Source organism: Betta splendens, chromosome 3, assembly GCF_900634795.4.
Source record: "Betta splendens chromosome 3, fBetSpl5.4, whole genome shotgun sequence".
NCBI classification, from domain to species: domain Eukaryota; kingdom Metazoa; phylum Chordata; class Actinopteri; order Anabantiformes; family Osphronemidae; genus Betta; species Betta splendens.
The window spans coordinates 10,280,491-10,308,036 of NC_040883.2; the positions used below are offsets into that span (position 1 = coordinate 10,280,491).

At 51.6% G+C, this 27,546-nt stretch overlaps 1 protein-coding gene and 1 long non-coding RNA gene across 9 annotated transcripts; one reads left to right on the forward strand and one right to left on the reverse strand.

Moving 5' to 3' along the window:
* Window positions 1-386: 386 nt before the first annotated feature.
* LOC114852132 (nuclear receptor ROR-alpha A-like) lies at window positions 387-27,514 on the reverse strand. Of its 8 annotated transcripts, none has more exons than XM_029144296.3 (12): window positions 27,168-27,511; window positions 14,102-14,134; window positions 6,833-6,918; window positions 6,258-6,345; window positions 5,927-6,147; window positions 5,664-5,859; window positions 4,705-4,826; window positions 4,494-4,626; window positions 4,199-4,306; window positions 3,717-3,827; window positions 3,519-3,631; window positions 387-3,233 (listed from the first exon to the last, which is right to left on the reverse strand). In XM_029144296.3, exons 1-12 carry the CDS (start codon window positions 27,301-27,303, stop codon window positions 3,069-3,071), a joined length of 1,512 nt encoding a protein of 503 aa, XP_029000129.1. In that variant the 5' UTR covers window positions 27,304-27,511; the 3' UTR covers window positions 387-3,068. The 8 variants fall into 8 exon arrangements, with proteins under 8 accessions (XP_029000129.1, XP_029000127.1, XP_029000128.1 ...); XM_029144294.3 differs by having other exon boundaries at window positions 6,258-6,399; window positions 27,168-27,504; XM_029144295.3 differs by having other exon boundaries at window positions 5,664-5,856; window positions 6,258-6,399; window positions 27,168-27,496.
* LOC129603876 (uncharacterized) lies at window positions 16,051-17,451 on the forward strand. The gene is made up of 2 exons (XR_008694178.1): window positions 16,051-16,796; window positions 16,898-17,451. It is a non-coding gene; the product is annotated as an uncharacterized LOC129603876 (long non-coding RNA).
* Window positions 27,515-27,546: the final 32 nt, after the last annotated feature.

Consider the following 27,546-nt stretch of genomic DNA (forward strand, 5'->3'; position numbering starts at 1 on the left):
TGAAGTCAGCTGTGTCCAAGTCTAACAAAGAATAGAAACAACGGCATAAATAAAAATGAAGCACATCCATCAGCTGTCAGAGCAAATGAGACTCCTGCCAAACGCTGAAGCCACATCTTCATATTGAGCCTGAGCACAGGAAGCCATCAGCCATAAACAGTCTGCTGGAAGCAGTGATGAGCAGCCGCTGTCGCACACGAAATTGGCCAATCTGCTGGTTTTCAGCTGAAAAATGGGCCCCTTCAGATTCCAGCAGGTTCTCCTGTGCTCTACTGCCACCTGCTGGACAGAACCGCAGCGGTGGGATGCTGCTCCTGCAGCTACACATCTTCAGTCCTGTGCTGCTTCCACATGTCCACTCAGCCCATCCTCAGATCGGAAACTCATCAGCTTCATTTGTTTATTTAACATGTTCTGACTGTAAAAAGACCATTTAAAAACACTTTGAACAAAGCCGTTAACAAACAACTGTATTTTTCTTTTGACAAAGCAGCTCTGCACAGTCTGAGTCGTTTGAAGAGAGGAGACGAGCCGAACCTGTGGCAGATGATGTGTTCCTAGTTTCATTTCACCCGCGTGTCAGCATATTTAGGTCTGATTCATCATTCATCAAGGGGACAGAGCTGTAGCATCAATGTTAACAGTTTGTTTGTATTCACCTTGCGACGCTTCTGTGTTTTTCATCATTTCAGTTACTGTATGAAACATTTAATCATGGGGTCACCAGAGACCTTCAGACATGGATTCAAACTAAAAAACTAAAGAGAATTTCCCAGTGGAAATATTGAAGCAGGCAGACATCTACTAAGAAACTACATGTAAGGGAAGCAGTGCACTGAACTATACATCATGATGCCAAGTAATAAAACTGGCCTCTACAGCAATTTATCCAGTGAGCAGAAGGAGTTAGAGTTAATTACAAAGGAAAGGATGAGGGTGGAGGGAGAAGAGTGTCATCAGCAAACGTGATGAAAAACAAAAACTACTCCTATCTCTTAGTCCATCCATCCATCCATCCATCCATCCATCCATCCATCCATCCATCCATCCATCCATCCATCCATCAATCTATCATCCATCCATCCATCCATCAATCTATCATCCATCCATCTATCATTCATCCATCCATCCATTTATTATCCATTCAAAATTTATTCCTTCAAACTAGCCATCCGTCCGTCCCTCCATCATCCATCCATCCATCCATCCATCCGTCCCTCCATCATCCATCCATCCATCCATCCATCCATCCATCCATCCATCCATCCATCCATCCATCCATCTATCATCCATCCATCCATCCATCCATCCATCAATCTATCATCCATCCATCTATCATTCATCCATCCATCCATTTATTATCCATTCAAAATGTATTCCTTCAAACTAGCCATCCGTCCGTCCCTCCATCATCCATCCATCCATCCATCCATCCGTCCCTCCATCATCCATCCATCCATCCATCCATCCATCCATCTATCATCCATCCATCCATCCATCCATCCATCAATCTATCATCCATCCATCTATCATTCATCCATCCATCCATTTATTATCCATTCAAAATGTATTCCTTCAAACTAGCCATCCGTCCGTCCCTCCATCATCCATCCATCCATCCATCCATCCGCCCCTCCATCATCCATCCATCCATCCATCCATCCATCCATCCATCCATCCATCCATCCATCCATCCATCCATCCATCCATCCATCCATTCATCTAGCTATCTGCTCATTCAGCGCAGTCTATGCAAAGAGCCCCAGACTTATGAATCATTGACACACTATTTTCAGACTAAACAGAAAAACAACACATTTTTTTTAATGATTGACATTCAGTTATGTTCGTTTGCCAGAGTGGTGCTGGGCTGAGGTGTTGACATATGTAATGCCTGAAATGGCCTTGAACCCCACAAACTGAAAACATTAACCTGGGGGATGATAAATAAGATGTTGCAGTCTGTTGATGATTAGCATAACAACAGGATGTCAGCCATCAGTCTTTCCCCTGCTGCTCCTGCCTGATCGGTGCTTTGCCCGTCTGGATGGACTCAAGGTTAGGCTTCACCCCATAGCTGTGGTTGGACCTGACTTTCTGTCCTCTACTGGTCATGATGGGAAAATGTTGCTTTTCCCAGCACAGATTACAAAGTGTAGGCAGCAGATCAGATGTTTTCATCGTGTCATATTATGTCATATTATTCTCGTGCATAGTTTAATCCCTTATTGCTCTAACGGTTATGAAATTTGTGTGCTGCATCAGTGGGTCTGATTTTGAGACGTGCTGAGAAACGAGAAGCTGCATTTTTGTATCAGCACCACTAGATGGCAGTAGAAGACACCCCTCGAGTGAGACGCCGTCTGCAGGTGTTGGAGGATCAGGACCAGAGCATCAGCTGATTCCTGGTATTTGATGACTGGCGGGAACTTTTTACCTTATTTTTTTTTCATTCCAGATTTTCATATTTTGTGTCTTGCTTCACTGCAGAGCTGCAACAAAGTTCTGGGCGTTAAAGAAGAGGTCAACATTTGTACAGACTTGATTCCACGGCTGGGCTGAGCCACACAGTGACATTACATGTGTTCCACTTCCAGAGCAAGTGAGAGGAGCTACTGTAGGAAGCACCAGGTTACACATCAGCAGAGACACGGATCGAGACCCTGGTGCCAATGTGTGCTGATGGAAAAGTCCGTCATTTGTGAAACCGAGTCACTGGATTCTGTGCCACGTGCAGCTACAGATCAGTCTGTGTAGCACTAAAGCTGCAGAGTTGCCTTCGTCCTCTGATTCCGTCCTCAAACCTACCGTGGCGCTCGTTTCCTGCATCGTGGTACGTTCGTGGTTTCGTTCCCTCAGAGGCGACGTCTCGACAGTCGAGTGCAAGAAGAAAACAGCAGCTTTCAGTGTAAAGAACCAAAGTGCATTTTAATATCAGCTCAGATCCTGAATACAAGAAGTCCGTGAGTGCCGGTGGAGGAAGACCAGCGCCTCCTCCGGCCGAGCAGAGGAGGTGAGGAGAAGTCCGTTTGTGCGCGTGTGTCCTGTCTCTGTGCGGTGGCCTCCACCTAGTCGTCTGTCTGCACGGCCAGCTCCAGGTCGGCACCGAACAGCTCCTTGTACAGAGGCGGGAAGTGCATTCGGACGATGTCGGGGTGAACGGCTCTGAACGCTGACAGCTTCTCCGTGTGACGGCTACACAGCGAGCGCAGCGCCGACACTCGACACCTGAGCTGAGGAGACAAGGAGAGGAGACCGGTTCATGACTGGATGTGTCACATCCTCCCGAATGCGTTACCATGGTCACCAGGAGCAGTGGGCTTTGGTGCGACAACCTGCTGGACAGACAGCGTCTACTGCGCCGTCAGGAGAGTCCGTGTCCCATCGAGCCGCTACAGTTCACAGCCTCTCCACTAGGTGGAGGTGTGGTGCGCGTTTGAGCGTGTGACCACTTTATGAGGCGCGTGAGTTAAATCACGGTGGCTGCTGGCGCCTCGTGTGACCGAGCTGTGACCTACCTCGCTCAGAACGCCGTCGTCGCGCTGGTTTTTCTGCAGGACGTGCTGCAGAGCCGACTGTGTCTTCTGCTGCAGCTTCTCCACCTGCAGCTTGTCCTGCAGCCACGACCGGTCTGCACACACGCACACGCACACACACACACATCATTTCATGCTCGATCTGGTTTGGACGTGAACGTGACTGAAGCCGAGGCGAACCTGCCGAGAGCAAAACAAACGCGGAGAACAAAGCCAGCTCCTCCTCCGTCAGCTGCAGTGAACACAGGCTCTTGGCGAAGTCGAAGACTGATGCGATCAAGTCATCGCAACCTGGAAGAGAGCGAGCAGGAAAACGCGCTGAGCTGCCGGCGTGCGGCGTTCAGCGCATCACGCGCCGCGACACGCGAGGACGTGGCATCTGGGTTGTTTATTCCCCAGAAGGGAGAGAAAAGTGGAAATTAAACATGTAATCGTTATAATCTGACTCCAGGCGCAAACAGCGTTTACCTCATAGCTTATCTTCACCGCGCTTGAAATCACGTCTGATGGAAGTGACTTATTTAAATCCAGACATCAAGAGAACCTGTCGTGTGTCATTCTGAGTGGATGCGGCTATTTATGACGAGGGCGCTCGTCTGCGCCGTAGCACAGGCGCAGCTGGAGATGGTGCACGTGTCTGGGGACGCTGCTCCTCCACTCACCTAAAGCTTTGAAGACGTCGGGACCCGCAAATTTCCCGTCAAAGTAGACGGCGTTGTTCTGCTCGTCAAACAGCCGGCACATTCGAATGAAGACGACCTCCAGGGAGCCTGGCAGGGAACAGCGACAGCGACTCAGGACGCAGCTCGGGCCGAGTCTAACAGCAGCTTCGCATCGGACTAACTGAGTTAGAAGGGAGGATGGGTGACGTAGGTGCGTTATCTGCGCGAGCAGAACCAGCGTGGCCCAATTATGGTGAATGATGGATGACTGTGACTGACGCGCAGCACGTCTCACCGGCCTTCAGCAGCACGATCTGGTCGTTCTGGCTGAGCTCCATGAAGCCGTCGATGCGCTTGGCGAACTCCACCACGTACTGGATGGCCTCGGTGATCTTGACGGCGCAGAGCTGCCACATCAGCTCCCGCGGCTGCAGGGCGGACGAGGAGCGGTTGTACTGATGCGTCTGTGTGACACGTGCAGAAGCGAGTGGTGGACGCCAACGCACCTTCCGCTGGTAGCCGTCCACCTCGGCCTGCGGGAGCCTCTCGCCGCGCGTGGGCTGCAGCTCCTCCTTCAGGTACTGGCACGTCTCGTGGTGGGACTTGGACACGACGTGGGCCAGGTGGTCTGGAAGAAAAGATGAGGTCATCGGGTCAGCGGAGGTCGGGGGAGGCGGGTGGAGGAGCAACTCCACGCCAACAGACGGCCATGAGCGCCGCTCGTCTGTGCTGCTAACGACTGTTAAACATGATAATGAAGGCTGTGTTTGGATCAGGGGTTGGAGCTATTACAATAAATGCTCCTGTCGAAGGCAGAAACATGAATAGAAAGGTCTCCAGGGAGCATAGGAAGATGATTTCCCCCAACGAGGGCCCTGCTGCACCCGGTTGGCCCTAATTAACAGGCGGCTAATTACCACAGAGATTTTAATGAGCTCTGAAGATGAGTTTCCAACCTCCTGCTATTTTAAAACACCTTTCTGTTCGTGTTTGCCCCTGAGTCCCGTCTCCGTCTCCACCGCGCTCTGTTTCACCGCTTTCTCTCCTCGCCTTTGTCTCTTTCAGCATTTTTCCACCCAGAGCAGAGTGGACGTCCGTTAGAACATTTACCCCTGGTTTTATATGAGTGAATAAAATGTTAAACCACAAAAGCAGAGGATGTTGGTGATGCTGATGCTCCCACTGCATGTGGTTGGTCAGTTTATTATTATTATTATTATTGTTATTATTATTTATTATTAACAGTCTGACTCCATTCTACTTTGAGCAGACTCTGATTCCTCATTTGAAGCTGTTAGAAGGTGATGGAGTCACTGAGTGTCTTGTTGTATAACATGTTGTTCTATTTTATTTTCATCCGATGCTTCTGCCATTCAGATTTGAGATTTGTGCCACATGTACTGAAACGCCTGCCGTGTCATTACGAGCTTCAGAGCGAACACAGTGACAGTGACCTGGACCTCACCGAGTTCGGCCATGGACGCTGTGGGCGACGCCTCCCCGTTGCTGAAGGAGCAGTAGGGGAAGAAGCCGTTACTGGAGCCGTAGTCGCACAGCGGCTCCGGTTTGATGCCGTTAATGTCGAGCCCAGACTGGTCGGGAGACGGCTGGATGTCCAGGTAGAACCCACCTCCCCCTCCTTCACCCCCGGAGTCCGCCTGCTTGTAAAACACCACACGTTTAGCCTCTATGCGACTGCCACGCGCCCACGCCTTCACAGTGAAGCACCTTGGAGGACAGAGACGCGGCTTCGGGCGAGTCCTGCTCCGCGTAGCCTCCCAGCTCGGCGCTGGAGGCGAGGCCGTACTGGGGCGACAGCGGCTCGGCGTCGTCCAAGCTGGAGCTGCTGAGGACGGAGCCCTGCTGCTGCTGCTGCTGCAGCCGGTGCTTCTGGACCTCGGCGTACAGACTGTCGCGCTGCTTCTTGGACATGCGGCCGAACTTCACGGCTGCGTGGAAGCAGAGCAGAGGTTAGTTTGGACCTGTCTGAACCGGGCCGAGACCCCCCCCCCCCCCCCAGGCGGGTTTGCAGACGGGCAGTCCGGCTCGGACGTCTCACCGTCTCGGGACATGCCCACGGCCAGGCATTTCTGCAGACGGCAGTGCTGGCAGCGGTTCCGACTGGTCCGGTCGATCACGCAGGTTTTCTGGCGAGGACACGAGTAGGTGGCGTTACTCTGCTGACTGCGCCTGAAGAAGCCCTGAGACACAAGAGCCACAGTGTTTATGTGGGACACGGCGGTTCCGGATTACGGGGCGCCGCGCCTAGAACCCGTCAGAACTCGGATGAATCTTCATCGGCTGCTCGCTGGCTGTGAAACGAGCCTCCAGCTGCCAACAGCTGTCGCGGCAGCTGAACACGCCAGCTTGTGGGTTTCCTGATCCGAACTTGCGTGACTGACTGAACGTCAAATGTTTCATCTGGTTCAAATAATGACACTCATGTCTATGATAATGAGGAGAGAACCATGCGTCATCGTGACAAATGATGGCAGAAGTTTAATCTTTTACGGGCCAAGTTTGTTTCTTATTTGAAGTGAAGGAACGGCATAAAAGAAAAGGCCCAAGGCCTCTTTGGAGGGACCAGCTCGGGACGCGATGCAACACAGGACATGATGCAAGCGCGGCGCTTACCTTGCAGCCCTCGCAGGTGATCACCCCGTAGTGGATCCCTGACGATTTGTCTCCGCAGATCTTACAGGGAATGATTTCAATCTGAGCTGCAGACACAGGAAGCGCAGGCAGTCAGCACAAAGGCGGGACAGGCGTGAGCGCTGCATATTCAGGCAGAGGGACTGTTTACAGATACACAAAGTGTGCGTCTGTGACACTGGGAGTGGCTCCATCCTACTGGATCTTCTCCACTGAGTCATCTGGGTCGGGTTCCCCCGCGCTGGGCACCGGGTTGGCTCCCGGGCCCGTTCATACACAGCGCAGGATGCAGCAGCTCACACCGAGCCCGACTGTTGTATTTATACACTCAGCACTTTGAGCAGAGTGACAGCTCGCCTCTATATTTAGCGGAGGGAAGTTATGTAAGGGAGCAGCCACACACTGTTACTATGCATGAACACAAACACACCCTGATCTTACAAACGCGTTAACTGTTCGATGGCACAAGCAGCAGGCCATTTAATTACAGGTAGAGCACGTCCACATCACTCACGCCCGTCACATGTCCGTCCACAGTTTGTCTGAGGGACAACCGGCCTTTAATTACACAGTAAATGACTTGTTCGTCGTTTGACTGGAGGATGTTTGAGCTGCAGGAGGACGCGTGTCCTATCGCCAGTGTCCTCACAGCTTATGCTGCTGGAAACCAGTAATGTTGATAGGATAAACCTCTATTCATCCCACTGGGGGATGTTGCAGCAGCACAGAAAAAGAACGGGATCATCATCTGAAGGCTATTGACCGAACCGAACCATGCATCAGAACTTTATTCTGTTTGACTTTAACAAAACGCTGCTGTTGTGTTGTGATGAGTGCCTGCAGTCAGTTTCTCTCTCTCTCTCTCTCTCTCTCTCTCTCTCTCCCTCTCTCTCTCTGCAGAAGGAAGGATCACCTGACCCAGTGTCTGACCCACTATCAGATGAACAGATGAGTGGGCATGTTGCATTTCATCATCAGTATGAGTGGACTTCCAGAACACACACACACACACACACACACACACACACACACACACACACACACACACACACACACAGCTCCTCGGTGCCGTTCCCTCTCAGTAATTAGCTGTGCGAGTTAATCCCGGCTGAATTCTGCGCTTCAACATCAAAGCCGACGTTCAACAAAGCCACTGCTTGAAATTAGAGCCGGTTATTTATACAGCAGCTGCAAACACAAACATCTGCTTTGTTTCCTGGGTCCGCCAGCCGCTCAGCGCTGCTCAGTGCTCATGATGTGACATCCTGCCAGGCAGCACAGCAAACCTCTGAAACCTAAAAACCACCGATGGCCTCCATCAGTGACATCATCACCATCGACTCCTCAGATCATGCGTCTGTCTTCTCTGCCCTGACGCTGGTGGAGGCTGATGAGCGTCCACGCTGATCCTGTGTGGCCTTCTGTAACATTTAATATCCTTGAGGCCCTTTTTGATGTGAATCAGTGCAATAGAAATAAGCTGAACTTATTTCTCAGCTATCAGGAAACCTCAGCGGTGTATTTTGAAGCCTGTCTCTGTTTCCTGGAAAGCGTGACTCCATTTTGATCTGATTGTTTTAGGTTGAGCTGCTGCAGAAGACGACCTCGAGCCGGTTTCCTCTCATCCTGACCTTTGCACCGACAGCCGCCCTCCTCCTCCTACACCAGTGAACCTGAGAAGACATTGTTTTAATGACTCATCGGCTGTCGGAGCGGCGGCTGTCACACAGAGCGCTTTCATGCTAGTCAGCATCTGTTCAGCGGCTCCGTCTGTTGGAGTGTGTTTAGCCGGACCTGAGTGCGACAGAGGACATCGCGTCCCAGCGTCGGCCTCTGTTCTGCCTCTTTAGCTTCATCAGCATGTTCCAGTCAAAACAACAGCTACAGCAGATGTCGGCTCCTGAACGCATCACGGGACTCGTGTTCTCTGTATTTGGGCTTCTCATTCCTTGGGCCTCTCATCCCGTTGTAACCTCCGACTCTGGCTGTGGAAGCAGCCGAACCATCCAGGACTCCCAAGTGCAAACGAGTGGAGCGAGTGTGAATTTTTAACGCTGGTCATCATTACAGCAATCACTTCACGTCACCGCTGAGCAGCTCGCACCTCATTTACACTTCACACGTTCGCTGCCTCCAAGTCCCGGACTGAACACGACGCGTGTTTTGAACTAAAGTAACGTAATTCGTGCCGGTCATTATGCGATGTAAAGTCCATTAACCAACTTTGTGAGGGTTTGGACCCTGACAGACGGCGGTGGGTGGGAGCGGGCCGAGCCGCGGGCTGGTGTCCCTCAAACGTTGCTAACGGGCCCCGTGTTTAATCTGATCAGCCTCCAGTTAATCTGCAATAACGGCCGACATATGGCAGCGCCCGTGGAGCAGACGAAGCAGCAGCTCGGTGCCGACTCCGTCACCTTCCATCCATAGGTTAACTCTACAGGTTCTGGTTCCGGCCATGGGTTTTCCCCTGTGGACGCTGCACATGTGGAATACGTGTAATGAGCAGCGCATCAGCGGCGGCTAATGAGCTAGAAGAATTTCACGAGAGCCACCGCTGTTTATTCTAAAAATACTAAAGCTTTGGCAAAACAAGTCCCTGATGGATAAATTATCTGAAACACAAAAAAAGTTCTTCAGAGTGGATCAAAGGAGGAGAGCGAAGGGCCGCGAGGACACCATCCAACTTCAGAAATGTGTCAAGGTTTGCTTTGGAAACAGAAAAACAACCTCCACCCGCCCCCAGCTTCCTCCTGCCTCATCATCATCAAGTTCAGTTCAAGTGTGATAGCAGTTGTGCTCCTCCCTCCTCAAGCTTCTCTTATTTACCATCGGAGCTTCAGTCGGTCTTGGAAAGAAAAGGAGTTTGAATGTGAGGGAGTCCGATGCGAGGGAAGGAAGTGGAGGAACTCTACAACTGCTCGTCCAGTCTTTTTGTGTTTCTACAGCGGTTCCTAAGAGATGTCACCTGCGTCAGTACCTCCTCAGGAAACTCAACAGGGACAATTTGATGACTTCCTACCTCTCCTTCATTGAGAGCATCATCACATTCTCCACCGCCCTACAGAACAGGAATGCACTAGAGAACCGTGGCAACGTGTGCTCCAAAATCACTGATTTTTGAATTAGAGCTCCTTCCCAAAGCCATGATCAGCAGGCTCTCATGCCAGCAGGCAGGATGATCGGAGACCCCTCCCACGCCCTTCACCCTGCATCTGAGTGACTGAAAAAGGAGCTACCTTTGTGCCAAAAGCCATCCTGAACTCCACTCACTAATCGCTGTACATATTAGTGCAATTGCTAGTTATTTATTATCATTATCTCTTATTATTTTTTTGTTGATTATTATTTAATCTTACAAAATGGCACATATTAGTGTAATTACTAGTTATTTATTATCAACATCTCTTATTATTTTTCTTGTTGATTATTATTTAATCTTACAAATTTACTTGAATTTGAGTAACGGACAGCAGGCCTCCCGCTCCGAGGGGCCCACAGTCGACCCTCAGCTCCGACTCCGTCTGTGTGCATGTGCTCAGGCCAGGAGACAGGCGTGACCTCCAACCACCAGTCTGTCACAGATCTGCATCTCCCTCTGTCTGCAGCTCATCCCTCGTCACCTCAGCCCACGCGGACCAGCCCGGGTTCTGCTCGTCCAGGCTGTGGCTCGCATGGACGGGCTGTCCATGACACAAAGGGCTAAACGTTCTACGACATCACCAACGCAACAACATTTACTAATAGTTGAATCAAACGCATTTTCTGGATTCGATTGTTGGAATGGTGACACAGTTCATGTGGAGGCCACCGGACCCTGATTGGGCCGTCTGAGGTCGCAGTGATGTCATGACTAATGCCAGCATCCCCTCCCTGCAGAGAACAGTTGAATAATCTCCTGCCTGTAATCCTGTGACATAACAGCAGAATGGACACACACTCACAGGCTGCCTGGAAAACACTGATTCACGCCTCCTTCCTTCAGCGACTGAGAGCTTCAGTTTGTTTAACAGTAAACTGTAGGAAGAGGTTTCAGTTAAAGACTGAAGCATGTCAGAAGACGACGGGAGCAAAGAACCCTCTGGTTTACGGTCAGCACATAGTTGATCCTATGGGCGCGGACACAGAGGCACCGCAGGAGGCCGACCCGAGGGAAACCAGCAGCAGTCGGTCCCGTCTGCAGGACACAAGCATCCACAGCAGCACCGCTTCACTGTGTGGCAGCAGACACACGGACCGGCGGCACATCCCGTTTCTACTGCTGCTCCTCTGTGCTTTCTCTGTGGTTTTTGACTAAATGCTCTGCAGCAGAATATCACCAGTGTAGGTAATGGAAGCTTCCACACGTGAGCAAGAATAATGAGTCCAGACGACCTGCGTCCAGCTTTCAGAGTCTCTAGAGCCCCAAGGTCCAAGTTGGGTCCAAGGAAGCTCAGCTGAGCGCAGCCAGCAGGGGGCACTCACAGCAGCGCTCCGCATTCCTCCACCTGACAGTTTGCTCAGAGCAGCATTAATGTCCGACACAGGAACGGCTGGAAACGACAGAAATGGGCTGAGAGCAGCGAGCCCAGTCCCAGCACAGGTGAAACAGCACCGCTCCGGTTCAGGGGAACTGAGTGGGTTTGTGTGTAGGAAACCAACTAAAAGCGCCATCGTGTCCCATTCTTCAGCGCTGCAGACACAGTGACCACCCCCCCCCCCCCCCCCCCCCCCGGTCAGAACCAGCGCCACGCGCTGACCCTCTGGAGAGGAACGGGTCCATGCTCCAACCCGTTGCTGACAATCACCACGCCTCACTGCCTCCTGCCTGAAATCAGAGACTGGACCCAACTCACTCTCATTTAAAAAACTGCCTCTGTGTGAACGAGAATCTTCACGTAACTGAGGGTCCGTCAGTCTGGCTACAACGTACAGCACATCGATCCGTTCATCATTTACAGACCCAACTGGAACCTTCAAGTCTCATTCTGACCAACAGCAGCTGGTAGTGATGTACCACTCCGGCTCCGGCTCCACATCCTCAGCCATCACTTTCCTTCACAAGGCAGCAGCACTGACAGTGCCGCGTGTAAACAAAACACAGACCGAGCTGTTCACCCACCACAACTCCTCCGGGAGCTTAGACGAAGCAGAGCCTCTTCTCAGACAAACACACAATGAGCCCGTTTGACATCATCAACAAACAGCAGACAGGGTCCAACTCCAGCTTACCTTTCATGGCAGAAATGACAAAATACATATTTCTACTCCAGCCTCGTGCAGGAGGCTGTGGCAGGAGGGTCCTCTGTGAACAGCAGCCGCTCGCTCTCTGCTCTGACATCCTGCGCTGCTCCCTGCACGGCATGAGGATCCATGTGACCGTGATGTCAACAGCAAGCCCCGCCCCCACGGCCCTGCCCCTCTGACTGACGGGGCTGTCGGCCAACGCGCAGACGGTGCAGGTAAGCGAGCTCCTGAGAGCTTGTGGAAGTTGTGAAATACACTGAGATTCATACATTTTCACAAATTCTGCTCAAAACCAAAATCAAGGACCACTCGGTGTTATTTTGAAGCAGGATCCCTGTCGAGGAACTAAATACAGGAACCGATGATCCTAATCATCTAGTGAAGGGGCTCATTTTGTTTTTTGTTTCACAGTGACTGACTGCTCTCTGCTCTGTTCTGGACTGTCCTTGTGGTCTGGCTGGATGGAGCCGGACCCTGACGTTACTCTCCGACAGAGAAGCTCCTTCTGCACGCCAGTGTATAACAACAGCAAATATTCAGTTCTGTGCTGTGAGGTACAGGTCAAATAAGAGGAAGAGCTGCTAAGATAAATGCTAACAACAGAACAAGTTAAAGGAAGCAGCGTTACGTACAGTAGGACCACGCCGTCTTGTTTGTTTCATCTCTAGACAACAGAGATGTCAGAAAACAGGTTGTGGTTTGTTGTGAAACCATTTCATGACGACCAGTGGCCCATGGCTTCCTGTGTCACTGTGAGGTTCCCATGCGAGCAACGCTGCTCCACACTGTCACACTGGAACCAACACAAACAACTTAATCTCCAAACCCGATTAAATGACAGCGAGCTTTCAAGATCGGCGTTGAGATCAGTTTTTGATGATGACAAAGCCACTACGGAGAAGGCGGCGTGTTTGTTCCGCGTCTCACCTTCATGTGGTTCACAAAACAAACCCAGAGACAGAGGAGAAGCTGAGCCGACAGGAAAAGGAAGGAAGGACGTGTGAAAGGAGAGAAAAGAACGAACAGAAATAACCAAAGAGGAAGACGACGCAGCAGCAAAGCACGGGAGCTGCAGCTTCAGCACAATCACAGCCGCCGTCCAACCACGCTGGTTCCAACACACACGGGTCGCTTCACTGCGGCCACAGTGGACCAAGCCCAGCCTTAATAAACCCGCCATGACAGGACTTACACCAGCACCAAAAGCCGAGGGAACACAACATTCAGCTCAGGACCACGACCAGATCCTTTTAATAGGAACAGGTCATGAGCAGTGGGTTTAACGTGGACCTGAATCTCTCACCTCACATCTATTTATATATACACAAACACACACACACACACACACACACACACACACACACACACACACACACACACACACACACACACACACACACACATATATATATATATATATAACCACAAAACAAACCAAGTGAAGGGAGGGCATTTCATCCAGCTGCCCACTGGAGCTGAGCTGCAGAGCATCAGTGGGAAATGATTATGCTCCCTGTAAACTGCGTCTGGGCAAATATCAGAAAGCTTGAGGCGAGAACCGCGGCTGCCAGCAGAGAGCAGCTTCATTCTTCCTCCAAATTGGCAGAACAGTGGGATGATTTACGCCTCCAAGCGTTCCCACCCCCCACATCATGAGATTCTCAACAGCAAGTTGCGAGACGTTGGGAAAAAGCCCCGGCTGCGCGTCAGCCCACGACTCGGTGGGTACCTGCTCACAATGCTCATAGCACAGAACGAGGACGAACTGGTGAACGGGTTCAGCTGTCGTGTGTGAACGGTGGCTGATACAAAAGAGTCGAGAAAAAGCCCCCGCTAAAAACCACAAACCCCAAACCAATCAGACAGGACCAGTGAAACTCTAGATAATGTGTTCATAATGCGTATTAATGGAGGGAAACAGGATGTTGTTCTCAGCTCCACCTGTCACCAAGCAAAGCCATGAAATAAACCGTGTCTCAACCTCCTGTGCCTTCAACTAGAATGAAAGGAATAAAAAGCTGGACTTACATGAGTGCGTCTTTTTCACAGCTGCTGTAGAACCTGCAGGACACAAACCAGAGGTTAAAACACGTGGACACCACCTGAAGATGTCAGCATCTAGACTAATGGAGAGGATGGAGGCTCCGTCCGCCTGCTGTCAAGACGGATGCACGGTTCAGACTCAACAGCTCATCATCACAGCTGGTTCTGTTCTGTTGTTGACCGGGGGTCACGGCCCCTGTGTGAACTGCAAGATGACAGTGAACCTGTTTAAAAGGTAGAGAATCCACCTTACATACTGTATGTCCACCGTTTCCCCACAGCAGAACCAGCCTCAGCTCACACACACACACACACACACACACACACACTCTGTGGTGTAACTGAAAAAACCTGGTCAGGAGAGAAACAGTGCAAACTAACGGCGCTGACCTGGAAAACAACTTGATATAATGTGGCCACGAAACACCGGCTTCAGCAGAAACGCAGCCGCTGCCTCCGCCTGCAGCCCGTCGTTTATCTGAGCCTCACACATTAATCCTGCTGCACGCACTTCATTCTTCAAGCATGATTACGGGCAACTACAAGGTTTTATCATGGAATCTGGGCCAGATTAGAATATTCATCAGCTCTGACCTATTCAACTCAGAAGCGGATGCAGCTCCAGGAAGCCCAAAATCGCACAATGCTTTGGGTCGGATATGGAGAGATGATAGCGTTGACAGCACCTCAGGTAAGGTGTGGCTCTGTTTATCACTGCTCTGTTGTGGGGACGTGGACGTTTGTTTCAAATGCAGCGGCTCCTGGGCAGAATGGAGGCAGAGGATGCTGGGATGGATGGAGGCAGAGGATGCTGGGATGGATGGAGGCAGAGCATGCTGGGCCTGATGGAGGCAGAGGATGCTGGGATGGATGGAGGCAGAGGATGCTGGGATGGATGGAGGCAGAGCATGCTGGGATGGATGGAGGCAGAGCATGCTGGGCCTGATGGAGGCAGAGGATGCTGGGCCTGATGGAGGCAGAGGATGCTGGGCCTGATGGAGGCAGAGGATGCTGGGCCTGATGGAGGCAGAGGATGCTGGGATGGATGGAGGCAGAGGATGCTGGGATGGATGGAGGCAGAGGATGCTGGGATGGATGGAGGCAGAGGATGCTTAGTCCTCTCAACCTGCATCTACCTGCTCCTACACACAAGTCCTCCTTCTCACAGACCTCCCTCCTCCTTCTCCTCCCTTTTCTGTCACGACAGATCGGAAACTGACACACTGACCCAGAAGCTGCAGCTCACTGCTGAAATATTCAGAGCTCCAGTGAGGCGAGCAGACGACTCAGGGTAACAGCTCACTACTTCAGCAGACTGTGGAAACGTGGTTTCCCCTCCTCCTACATCGCTGTGTGTTATGAGCAGGAATACGATTGACTAGCAGCAGCAGCAGCTAACATTTAGCCTGGGCTTCACACAGCTCTACTTTCATTGACAGGTACTGGTGCAACACAAGCAGATAAAGGACAACGTGCTTTTCTTAGCATCTGAAGGCTGAGCTGATGCAGACTCCACAGGAGGCCTGAAGCCCTGATCTGTGTCACACTGAAGTGGAGACGCTCTCAGCACCCAAAGGCAGCTGTAAGTGGAGCTGAGCCTGTGTCAGGTTTCGCTCGTCTTTGCACAAGCATGACTTCAGGACAATAGCTCAGGTTAAATCTTCCCGGCTGAAACCTGGGCTCTCAAGACCTAGGTAGCTGCTGTTTGACGCAGTCATTCTGGCCGAACGTGCGTTTGTCTCCCTCGGAGTCTCAGCAGAGATTACAACTCCCGCATCCTCTAATTGTTCAAAGCGAGCGGCTCCTTGTGCCAATTATAGAGCATTAGCAGCAGCAGCTCAAGTCATTCCACCGCCGCTCGTCAGGGAGCTCAAAATAAGAAGGAAGAAAGGCAGAGCCGCCCCCCTCGCTGCCTCAGTCGCCCACAGCATCAAATGGAGGGAGGGTTTAAGATGGTGGAGATAAAATGAGATTTAAGGATTAGACAGAGAGATGAGTGAACTCCTAGTGACTTGTTCTAGAACGACCATAGGGAGGAAGCAACGCTGCTGCTGCTGCTGCTGCCACTGCTGCTTCAGAGACACAACAAAGATTAATCAAGTTAATCCACACGTGGAAGGAAAAGCGTCACAGAACGCTCAGCTCGTCCGTCCAGGAGAGTTCACACGTCTGCAGCCGTCAGATCAGACGACCGTTGTTCATCTCGCGGCTGCCGAGAGGAGACACGGCGCAGGCACGCGCTCGGCTCCTGGTAGATGCTTCCTGTCTAACCGCAGTAACGTTCGCTGTCACCTCAGCAGGCAGCAGCTTATCGCCAGCGGCCAAACGCAACTGACGCGGCGCCGCAGCAACTGAAGCCAGGGGGAAGGCGTGCGAGCGCTGTGGCGTCGCCGTGGCGTCGCCGTGGCGTCGCCGTGCCGTCGCCGTGCCGTCGCCATGGCGCCGCCTTCAGCTGGACTCCACAGCGGTCCTTCTGTGGCTCCTCACCGACCACAGACTCACCTGGCAACCAGCTGAGCAACCAGTCTGGTAGTGATGTACCAGAGCTCGGGCCTGAGGCCACGTGGACATAGAAGGTCCCATAACAGGACACCCGGTCAAACCCAGCAGAACCAAACCTTTGCTTTTATGGTGATAAGCCTGAGGACTCCATCAAACATCAGGAAGACGATGCAAAAATGTACGTTTTTTTTTGTTAACTAAAAAAATGACATTCAGAACTTTATGAAGATCAGCTGATCGTTCAGCCTCAGTGTTTGCTTCACTCTCGCTGCTTCCCAGCTTCGCTTTCAGCCGCAGCAGGAAGCAGCTGTCACCACAGTCAAGTCCTCCGGGCTGCTCGGCAGCGAGCAGACGCAGGGGTCAGCTGCAGCTGAAGGTGTGTGAGCAGGACCCACGCGTCGCCGGCCGCACGGGCTCCGGAGGCCGGACCCGGTCCACACACCCATTGTGACAGATTCTAATGGTGGATGTGAGAGCGGCAGGTGCTGGGCTCATTATGTAACACTGACATCTGCTGGGAGCACAGTGTGTCCTCCACGCTCGCATCTCTGACTCCGGCAGCAGCTTCCACCGTGGGAAACAGGCAGCGTCTGCGTTGATGTGAGGAGCTCAGCATCAGCCGCGGGTGTCGTCATCGTTATTTATTTCATCTGAAGCTGATTCTGAACTTGAAACCAAAGGCACAACCTGTAAAACCGAGTCTGAAGGAAGATGGAGGAGTGAAACTGACGACCTTCAGTGTTTGCTCCCTTCTCTTCTTTCTTTTTAACCTTTTAGGTCTTAAAAACCATATTGTATTACTGCAGTACTTCAATAAAGAAGAAGGAATGTTATTCATTTATTGAGTTAATATCTTTGAAATAAACTCTTGGACCAAACCTGCCTTATTTTACCCTTCACTGCCTCCGAACTCATCAGGCCTCATGAATCAGCGAACGCACTAAACACGCCTCTCAGCCTCCGCTTTCCCTTTTCAGGGGCCATCAGGCTGAGTTTAGGAGCTAAACCGCTAGACGACACGTTAATCCTTTTATCCATATCCTTGCCGCAGGCGACGGCAGTAAACGCTTGTGAGGAATCTGGTGAAAGGGGAACGTCAAAGAGCCGCGGCTGCTTTCGTTTGACGCCCTCGTGTGCGGCAGCAAAACGAAGCTTCTCAGCAGAGGACGTTGGGGATGAGTTCACTTTTCACCGACTGAAACTGAACGAGCCTAATGAGCCCCTACAAGGATCTCCAGCCTCTCTGTGTATCTGCACCAGCTGCTTCCACTCACACGTGCACTCTGTTCCTTTGGCTTCAGCCTCCACTGATGCCGTCGTTTTGCAGGTGTAAGTGATGCTCCGGCTCCTTTCTCTCCCGCTCGTGTTTTGCTGCTGTGGGCCCTCGAGTCCCGCTCACACAGGCAGCCATTAAAGAAGAGCGCAGTCCTCCTGCCTGCAGCCTAAAATAAGCCTGTGAGTGAGCGGGCAGGTGTGACAGGCGCTCATTCATCCTCTCAGAGCCGACTCTCACCTGAGCAGCGGCGGAGCTGAATAAATCACAGCGGCGTCTCCAGACAGTGGAGCTAAAAACAGGACGGCAGGGATGGAGCGAGGCCGGCGCGTTGGTCCCCGAGGAGCCTCCTGAAACATCTGAAATATCTCCTGCGCCGCAAAGGCCACAGGCTGCAGCAGAGACGAATGGAGCCGGCGTTTCCACCGCTGCCCCAGTGAATGAGTGGGAACACGAGCCCCGCGCAGCACAACCACTGCTTCTGTCCGATTTTACCGCGGTTCCGCTCTACAGGTTCAACCGTCAGAACCAGGGGGGACGTGGAAGAGGTGAGTCCCAGCGCGGGTCTCTGGGTTTGTCTGACGTTCTACTGTTTCCTGTTTAGTGTGGTTACATGATCACACGTGGGTCACAGAGGCTGGAATCATCAGCTCAGACGGATGCTCTCTGTCTGGAGCCGCTCTGTTGGCTGCTGTGGGGAGCAGGCTGCTTGTTATTAATATCTCCAGGCTCAGACCCGACCCGGAGCGGAGCGCCGGCGCCAGCGCCAGGGCGTCGTTATCTTCCCTGATGGAGCCGCAGCTCACCGGGCCAGGTGAGAATCCATCACTCTATTATTACCTGCAGCACCGTGAATGTTCTGTCTCCCTCCACTTCTACTGTACCTCACGTGCTAAAAGCGAGACACCGAACACGACAGCGTCCCAGATACGCGATAATAAGATGCTGATGTGATATTTCTCATGTCGCTTTGAACAGGATTCAAACTCAGCCCACATGACGCAATGCCGCGCTGCAGACGAGCAGACAGGTTTCTGTTCTCCATCCAGAACAGAACGGCTTTTTACTGGTGTGGTTTGTGACTGAAAAAAAAACTACATTCAATGAATAACTTTTTTCAAAACAGAGCAAAGCACGAAGGCTAAACGTCTGAGGTCCAGCTTCTGAATAATTTAAAGTAATGTTTTAACTGTGGGTGGAGGGACTTCGCTCCAATAAACAACCTGTGTATGAACTGTTTATAGGAGCGGTGGTAAAGCTGAGATGTGAGAACCTTCTCGTTAACCTCTGGATTAAACTGTAACCTTATTTACTTTGGGTCCTTTTGGTTTTACAGTAGGTTGGTTTTTAATTCACAGAACCTTCACCAGAAAATGTGCCATTGATCAGTCCTGCGTCCTCCCTCCGACTGACTCATAGTTTCTGTGCTGGCTTTAATTTTGACCTGTGTGTGTGTGTGTGTGTGTGTGTGTGTGTGTGAGAGCTTCCCTTTTGTCTCACTCCTGCTTTTCGTGTGCCGTTGCTCTGAGCTCAGCTTGTGTAACCCTTGGTAATATTAAACACATGAGCTGCAGCTGTGGACGGTGACGTGGACGTGCAGGCAGCCTGAGATCCCCAACAGCCTGTTTAACCCCTGCCCTCCTCATGACGGCCTGCGTGTCGGACCAACAGGCCGTGAGGATGAAGACGAGGATGAAGACGTAGATGAGAGGAGGTAGGTTGTCAGCTCTGTCACAATCTAAACCGTGTCTAAGACACATTCATGTAACGAAACACGTGTTAGTTTATCATATAGTTAATGATGTTGAATGATGAGAAGCTACCGAGCCTCGCAGTGCATTCTGGGTAATGACATCATGTGCTGGAACCGACCTCTCCTCAGGGTGAAGGGAGGGTCCTGGGTTCTCTGGGCGACTAACGGTGTGTAATGATGCAGACGGAGGTTTCATCGCGTGAAGCTGCCTCCACGTTTCATACGTGCAGCCGCCCACCGTGCGCTGAACTAACTCCGAGGGCGCGTGTTACATCAAGGTTTCATCAGCCAGATATCACAGACCAGCGGTAGAAACAAAGCCCCGTCAGGGGCCCGAACGCAGCGCTTCGCCTGCCTCTGTCAGAGGGAAATCAAAGGCCTAAACACTTCAGTTCAACATCAGCCGAAATGCAAGAACATAAAAACACACAAACAGAAAAAGCCCACAGACAAATCAAATGCAGCTGAATCCCACTAGACGTATCGGGACGTGGAGCCAGAAAACAAACATCTGCAGTGGAGACGGACCAAAACATAGAGTCAAGTTACGGCTAAACTGCTGATTTACATGCTCCCAACCTGCTTGACTTGAACTAAGACGCTGGGTAATGACTTTAACAGCTTGTTTTACACAGCGGGCCCTGAACGTCTCCCATCATGACCCCAGTCTGATCCACATCTGCAGAGAAGCGTGCATGCGGAGGATGAGGCAGGTGGACGGAGCTGCGGGGGAACAACCTGCAGCCGCCTCCTACACCTCCGGCCCCGAGCGCCGAGTGATCGGACAGAAATATTTCAGACCTAAAAAATTCAATTTCCCAGAGTTAATTTGCTTCTGTGAGCGGGAGGCGAGCGGCCGATGTCAGTTTAATTTGGAGAGGAGCAGGGGCAGCGGCGCCGCCCGGAATATTAACCAGGACACATGCATCACCTGCTTTTATTTTAGAGGACACTGTCACCTGCTTTATTTTGAAATGGAGCGGCCAAAGCTGCACATTTGTGACGACAGCTTTGTCTAATTACATTTTCTATATATAAACAACATATAGAAACGTGTCAGACGTCGGCGGCGGCGCTGATAAGCTGTGACTCCTGATATTGGAATTTAAATGGGTTTGGAAGCGGCAGCCTCCTACTCACACATGTGGTTAAAAGATAACGCAAACTGAACTTCCTGTTCTGTGTGTGTGTGTGTGTGTGTGTGTGTGTGTGCGTGTGTGCGTGTCAATGATAATGTTGTTTCTGCCTCAGGAGAAAAATGACATTATTTTATTCGTTATTTTGCTGCTGACGAGTTGTTTTAGTTTCACGTCGATCAGGTTTCCTACAGCCGGTGAACGCATCGCTCATTTCAGCTGCTGTTTTTGCCGGATGACTTTATCGCTCCCTCGTCCTCGCTGTCATTGGTGCAGACTCCAGCAAACAGACCTCGGTAAATCAGAGAAGAAAGAGGGAATCAAGCGTCAGGAATCTGCTTTGCTTCATTCCCAGCAGAAAACTCCCCTCGCTCCTTCCTCCTGTCTGCGTCGCATTACGAAGCGCTCGCTCTGCTTTCGCTCCTCTTTTTCCTCCTCACTGATGCTTCCTACAGTACGCTACTAACATGATGCACACACGCTCATTATCTGGAGTCTTCGCCAGCACACGGGACCTTCTGCAAACCTGCGTCACCTGAGGACTGACTTCTGTGCTGCCCTTTAAATGAGCCGCACACCTTCGCTTTGTGCCATCAATCATTTTCCACGTTTTCTCCCCATAAACCTCATGTGGGAAACAGAAAGGAATCAATATTGAGACTGAGTCGAGCTCCTGAGGGCGAACGCCTGGGATGAAAGAAAGACGAGCGAAAGCTCCTCCAGCAAAGTGAAACATCACTTTCACCTCAACTTTGGTTAACTTTGCTCAAAGTTACGGCAGCGTCAAAAGTTGATCTATCGCGCGAAGACGCGGCGTCCTCCTTCACACAGGCATCAGACGCCAGCGCGTCAGGTCAGGCCAATAATAGCGGCTCCGTTAAAGACGGGAGAACCCTCATCGATCAGCAGCCACTTCCAGCTCTGTCCTCGCTCCGCTTTGCAAAGAAGGAGGGAAACGAAGGACATGAAGGAACCTGGTCCTCGTCCGCTTCCGTCTGACTTTGACCGCATCATGACATCTGTCATGTCCTAAAACGGCTGCACTATCATCTGTTACCAGGTGTTTGAGAAGCTGAGGTTTCACCCGATAAGATGCCTCACACGTGGTCCAGAGCCACGTATAAAACCTGCACATCAGCAGCGTCCGAGCCTCGCTCATAGTGTGTGCGTGTGTGTGTGTGTGTGTGTGTGTGTGTGTGTGTGTGTGTGTGTGTGTGTGTGTGTGTGTGTGTGAGACGTTCACCACACGGCCTTCGCAGCAGGAGCCGGAGCTCGTTGGGAGAACAAGGAAACACGCTCCTCTCTAGCTTCACACCTTGAGCTCAGCCCCGTCGCGTCCATCTGTCACTGTCTGTCCATGATGTGGCCTCTTGCTCCTCAGCGCTCTGGCCCTGCTCCTAACAAAAAGTGGGGGGAGAAGCAAAAAAACCCGGAGCGAGCGCACCAGCGACGAGTGCTGAGCCGATGTTAGAAGGCTCCGACCCGTTTGCCTCCTTAAAAACATCAAAGCGCCATCGCAAGCCTCAAACCTCGTGATCTGACGCGTTCAGCCTCGCTGGTTTCTGGTGTGACGGCACCGACAGCTCCTGCAGCGCGAGCCTCTGATCGGCGTTCACCGTGATCTGCGGAGGAGATGCTGACTAACGGGCCGCTCGGAGCTGCAGACTGACACCAGATCAGATCAGCCTGACAGGAAACACCTGCTTTGATCTCAGCCGAGCGCTCGAGTGTTTGCTCTTTAAAGAGCTGCTCCCTGACAGCGATTGGTGAAGATGCTGCGGAGGCGCCGGCGCCACACATCATTATCCTGTTAGAGCTGAATCTGAATATCTGCAGCCACTGCTCACGGTGTTCAACTACAAGGAAAACTGACAGCGCAGACTTGTAGTTGTTACTTTTCATTCTCTGGTCTAAATCAGACTCCCGCCGGTGGATGACTGACAGATGCCTTGTTTGTTGTTTGCAGGGTTCACAGCGTAATTACAGACTCTTTAAGTGCTTAATTATACATAATCGCATAAGTGACACGTGCAGAGAAACAATTTATTCACTGATTAATTAACATTTTCATTTAAAGGAACCTTCCACCAGTGTTTATGTGATCACAGCAATGTTGTAACAGTTCACACCAGCCTTAAACAAAGGCATAGAAATCATTTGCTGAGTTGTGCTGACGATGAACTGAAGGAGAAGTTGGACACACAGATCACACTCACACACATGCTCACGTTCATTTTCATCTCTGCATCGTTTTGCTTCTTTGCGAATTCACACGGGAGAAACTGATACGAGGCCGTTCTTCGGTTGTGGAGTCCTCAGGGAGCATTACACTATCACCTGAGATGCGACATCGAGCCTCTGATGCTACGATGTCACTTCATCTGTCCGGCTTCCATAGACTTATCTCGCTCCGGCTGCTTCGGCTTCTGTTACTAAAACAAAATGTATTTACTTATTACAGCTTTAATTTGTCTGTTCCTCCTCTGCACTAGTAGCGAGGTGACGTTCACTACATCTGTCCCACGACACCCACCCCCCCATCAACCTGTGTGTTTGGACCCAGGGAGGAGACAGGACATGACAGTCAGTAGCTCTGACACATGCTACACTTTGATTATAGCACATGTGTGTGCATAGATTCACTGAGCAGAGTTAGATCTGCTGCAGCAGAAATAAGGAAACTAGATGTAGCCGCGAATGAAATGCAAATAATTAGCAGCAGTGGATTATGCTTCTAATAAAAGACATCAGAAGGTTCCGCTTCTATTGGCAATTAGCACAAAGTCGTCCCATGTTGTTCTGCACAGCGAAGGATTAACGTTTGACACATGGATTCTAAAAAGCCGAGTGATGGAGACGAGGCCCAGACCAGGTCTGCTCTCCCAGCATCAATCACTGTGGTGGTGAAGCCAGGAAGCTGTCGCCTACAGAGTCTCCAGAGACCGAAGGTTTCAGCAGGAGCCACAGACAAACCCAAATCAAGCAGATCAGGCTGTTGATCTTGTCGGTCTTGAGCTTCTTCAGCTCTTCTTCACCGGCTCCATTCAGCAGTTTGTACTGTGGCCCGGCGTCACACACGAGCCACTGAGGCAAACGCCCCCTTCCACAGCCCGTACAAGAACAAAGAGACGGCGAGAATAGCTTTGTATGCAAATGGGGCCCCCATCCTCCACCGGCGCTGGAAAAAACACGCCGACTTCAAAGGCAGCGGCTGACATGACTCCGGCGCGCGAGAGACGCTGATCGGGATTCGCGGCGGTTAAATGACGGTTCACACTAATCCTGCAGGAGAACTTCACCTCAGCATCAGTAACAACAGTAGCAACAACGCGCGAGCCGAGCCGAGCCGCTAACAGAAGAACAGCGCCGTGCTCAGCAGGCGTGGCGGTTCTGTGGACCCAGAACCTCTCAGGACCGGAGCTTCCACATCACACCATCAACAGGTGGACTGACAGCACAGCGCGAGCGCCGGGGCTGAGAGGGCGCCAGTCACTGACAGCAGCACAAGCCGCTTCACCCACAGTCGACCAAACTTCCCTGACAGCTCGCTTCTGTCTTCATCAGCGAGCAACGAGCTGCCGCTGCACGCGGGAGCCGCCAGCGCGCTAATTAGCGGCTGGCTGGAGGCCAGAGCCAGAGGCATGCTGGGTATTTATAGGTAGAAAGAGTAAGTCATGAGCCGCAAACATGCTTCTCCTTCCTGTCGTGACTCCATCTTCTCAAAGACCCCGAGAAATGAGTGAAGGGACACTTTTACTATGGTCGGAGCTTTTAATAGAAGCAACTTCTGAGGCTGAGTGTCAGCTGTCAGTCTAAACAGGGACACTCTGAGAAGAGAGAGAGAGAGAACCAGTAATTCAGATATTACTCATCGGTGGTGAGTTACATGTCATCACATTCAGTCTTCACCCAGATACAAAACCGACAAGTTAAAGGCTGACGAGTCATCAGGAAGCAAAGCTGAGACAATGAATAACAACACACGACTATATTAACTTTTGCGTTGTTGTTTTTCAACCAGGCCGTTGAAAACATGTCGGTTAAAGGTAATGGGATGTGTCAGCGTTTCTGTGTTTGACTGATCCAGAGTCAGCCTCTGGGTCTAGTGCAGCCTCCAGCTGTGCTCGCTCCACCCGATCAGACCCGACCGCAGTGAAACACAAGACACCGTTACACCTTAACACATGTTACAGCCGCTGTCGACACACAAACCTGCTCCAGCGTCCAGACCAAACCACTGGAGCCGCCGGCAACACACACACACACACACACACACACACACACACACACACACACACACACACACACACACACACACACGCACACACACAAGCTGTTTTACAATATTCAAGGAACAACAAACAAGTGCATAAAGACAGTTAAAGACAGTGTTTACAGACAGTTTTGATTAATCATATCTGTGAACAGGCAAGATTTTAGGCAAGCGAGCACATTTCTGGAAGAAGGAGAAGAGCCAGCCGTTAATCTGTGACACGCGTCCAGGGCTCTCCTCAGCTGGCCTGTGACACACTGTCAGAGCCAGCGTTCCTGGAGGGCTGTTCTGCTGCGAGCTGCAGGAATGTGGGTCAGCAGGTTAGTTAAGCTGTTCACAGGTCGCTCCCACAGTCTCTGGCTGCCCGCACCTCTTACATAACCTGCCTGCTGCCTTCAAGGGCCGTCAGAAATAGCACGACTGCCGGCTGGGAGCGCACGAGCCCAATGAGGCGGTTTGAGGGATTTAGCCGCTTATGTAATCAGCGTTGTTTACTTTGAATCACTTTCAACATTTCATGCAGAACGTTTCTCTTTGAATCAGCACAGTTTAACTTCATTGACTCCTGGATCACGTGCTCACTAGGCCTTCGCGGCCAAATCACACCCTGGCGTATGAATGGGGACCGCTTTCTGTGGCTCCGCCGCGGGACGGCGAACGCGGCCAAACTACAGGGACAACACAACAACAATGGAGCTAAGCGGCACAGGAACAGGATATGGCAGGTTTCACTATCACCGGACGAGTCTCGTATTAAAAATAAATTAGGTTACACAACGCATGAAGAAACAGACAGATGTTAACACAGTCTAAAGAAAAAAAAGGCTTATTTGCTTCGTTGGTATTTAAACGAATGAGAAATGATTCTTAACAAGCTTTGAATTGTGACCTTTGACCTTCAAGTGAAAGCAGGGGGAGGTTCAGTGCCAGGCTGCTGTACAGTAACAAGGCTCCTCTCAGGCTGTTCAGCCGCAGGGCTCACGTCTGTTTACTCAGAGGGAAAGGGTTCAGTCAGCTGTTTGGGGTCAAGGGTCACGTTTCCCATCATTTGTTGGTCAGGCAAGAACAATAATTTGAGGAAAATGAAAAAAGTGTCGGTAATGAAATGTGAATGTTTTTCTGCCAGGTTCAGGTTTTAACTTTGGTTCACCCGTGATTGAGCTGTTACAAATGCGTGTGTAACAGATGTAACGGCACAGTGGGCCGAGCTGGTTCTGGTGTTTCTGTCCTGTAATCTGACACCTCGATGTTGACCATGTTCAGTGTCCGTCGCAGGGAGAAGATGACAGTCACACCGTTTAATTCCAGCACAAACTTTAACAGCGCCTCTGAATCACAGCGGGCGCCTGAAGGCACCGGGCCTCAGTTCTATTTATCTTTCATTATTTACTCGGGTCCGGCTGCCTCCCAAACAGGGCCACTCTATCTGCTGGTCTCGGTTTCCACACAGCTCAAACACTGGCTCAGATTTTCCCCCTCTCCTTGAACGCCTGTTATGTAACTGGCTCTGCTCCGAGAAACTCAATGAAGCTCCATCTGAGCTTCTCCCTCTCCCTCCTGTCTGCATACCAGTAATGAGCGGCAGGAAAATGTGCCGTCGGGCCTGAGAGCTGCATCGGGAGACGAACTGGACTCTTTCTGTCCCAGAGTCCGACAAACCCGGAGACGTGCGGTTAAACATGACTGGCGATCTACCTGCGGCCGACAGCCGCCAAATCCAGAAAGACACAAATGATGATAGAAAGTTCTGCTTTACACAAATATGGCTTAGACTGAGTTTCTACGGGTCCAACGGGCTGCACCGAGCTGTGATCAGAACAAGGCTCATCCTCTGAGGTGAAAGGCTGGTTCTGCTGATGGGCCCGAAGACAAGAGAATGACAAACTCAAAGCGTGCTGAACCTCAACTGGAACCAGGAGGCCCGAACCAGAACACAGCCGAACCAGTCTGGTTAAAGTTGCACAGAATCATCAGTTCACCGAGTCCGACTCTGAGTCACGGACCGCGGCTTCACAGACACAGAAGTTCCCATAAACTCTGCGCGGTGCCAGCTGCCGCGTCACGGATCCGGTTCGGCTCCGGCTCGGCTCCTGCTCACTAACAGCCGCTCTTACCTTTGCTGGAGTCCGGGTTGCTGGCTCTGCTGGCCGGCGCCTGCTGCTCCTCGCCCGCCGGAGTCTCCGCGAGCGGCGCAGCGGGCTCGGAGCCGCTCTGGCTCGGGTCGCTCGGATCCCGCGGAGACGACTCCATTGATAGAGCAAGGAAAACAAAGTCACTCTCGGTCCGCGGTCGTGCGAGGCGGAGACGGGCCAAGGCGCGTGGAACCGGGGCCGGCGGAGCGGCTGCGAACAGCGGGAGCGGCGCGTGCGGAGCGCGGCTGCGTGGTCGCGGCTGCGGGCGGGCGGGCGGAGAGGGAGGCGGCGCCGTGGAGAGCGGGGCTGACGGCCGAACCGAGTCCGCACCGAGCCGAGCGAAGCCTCGCAGGTCCAAACG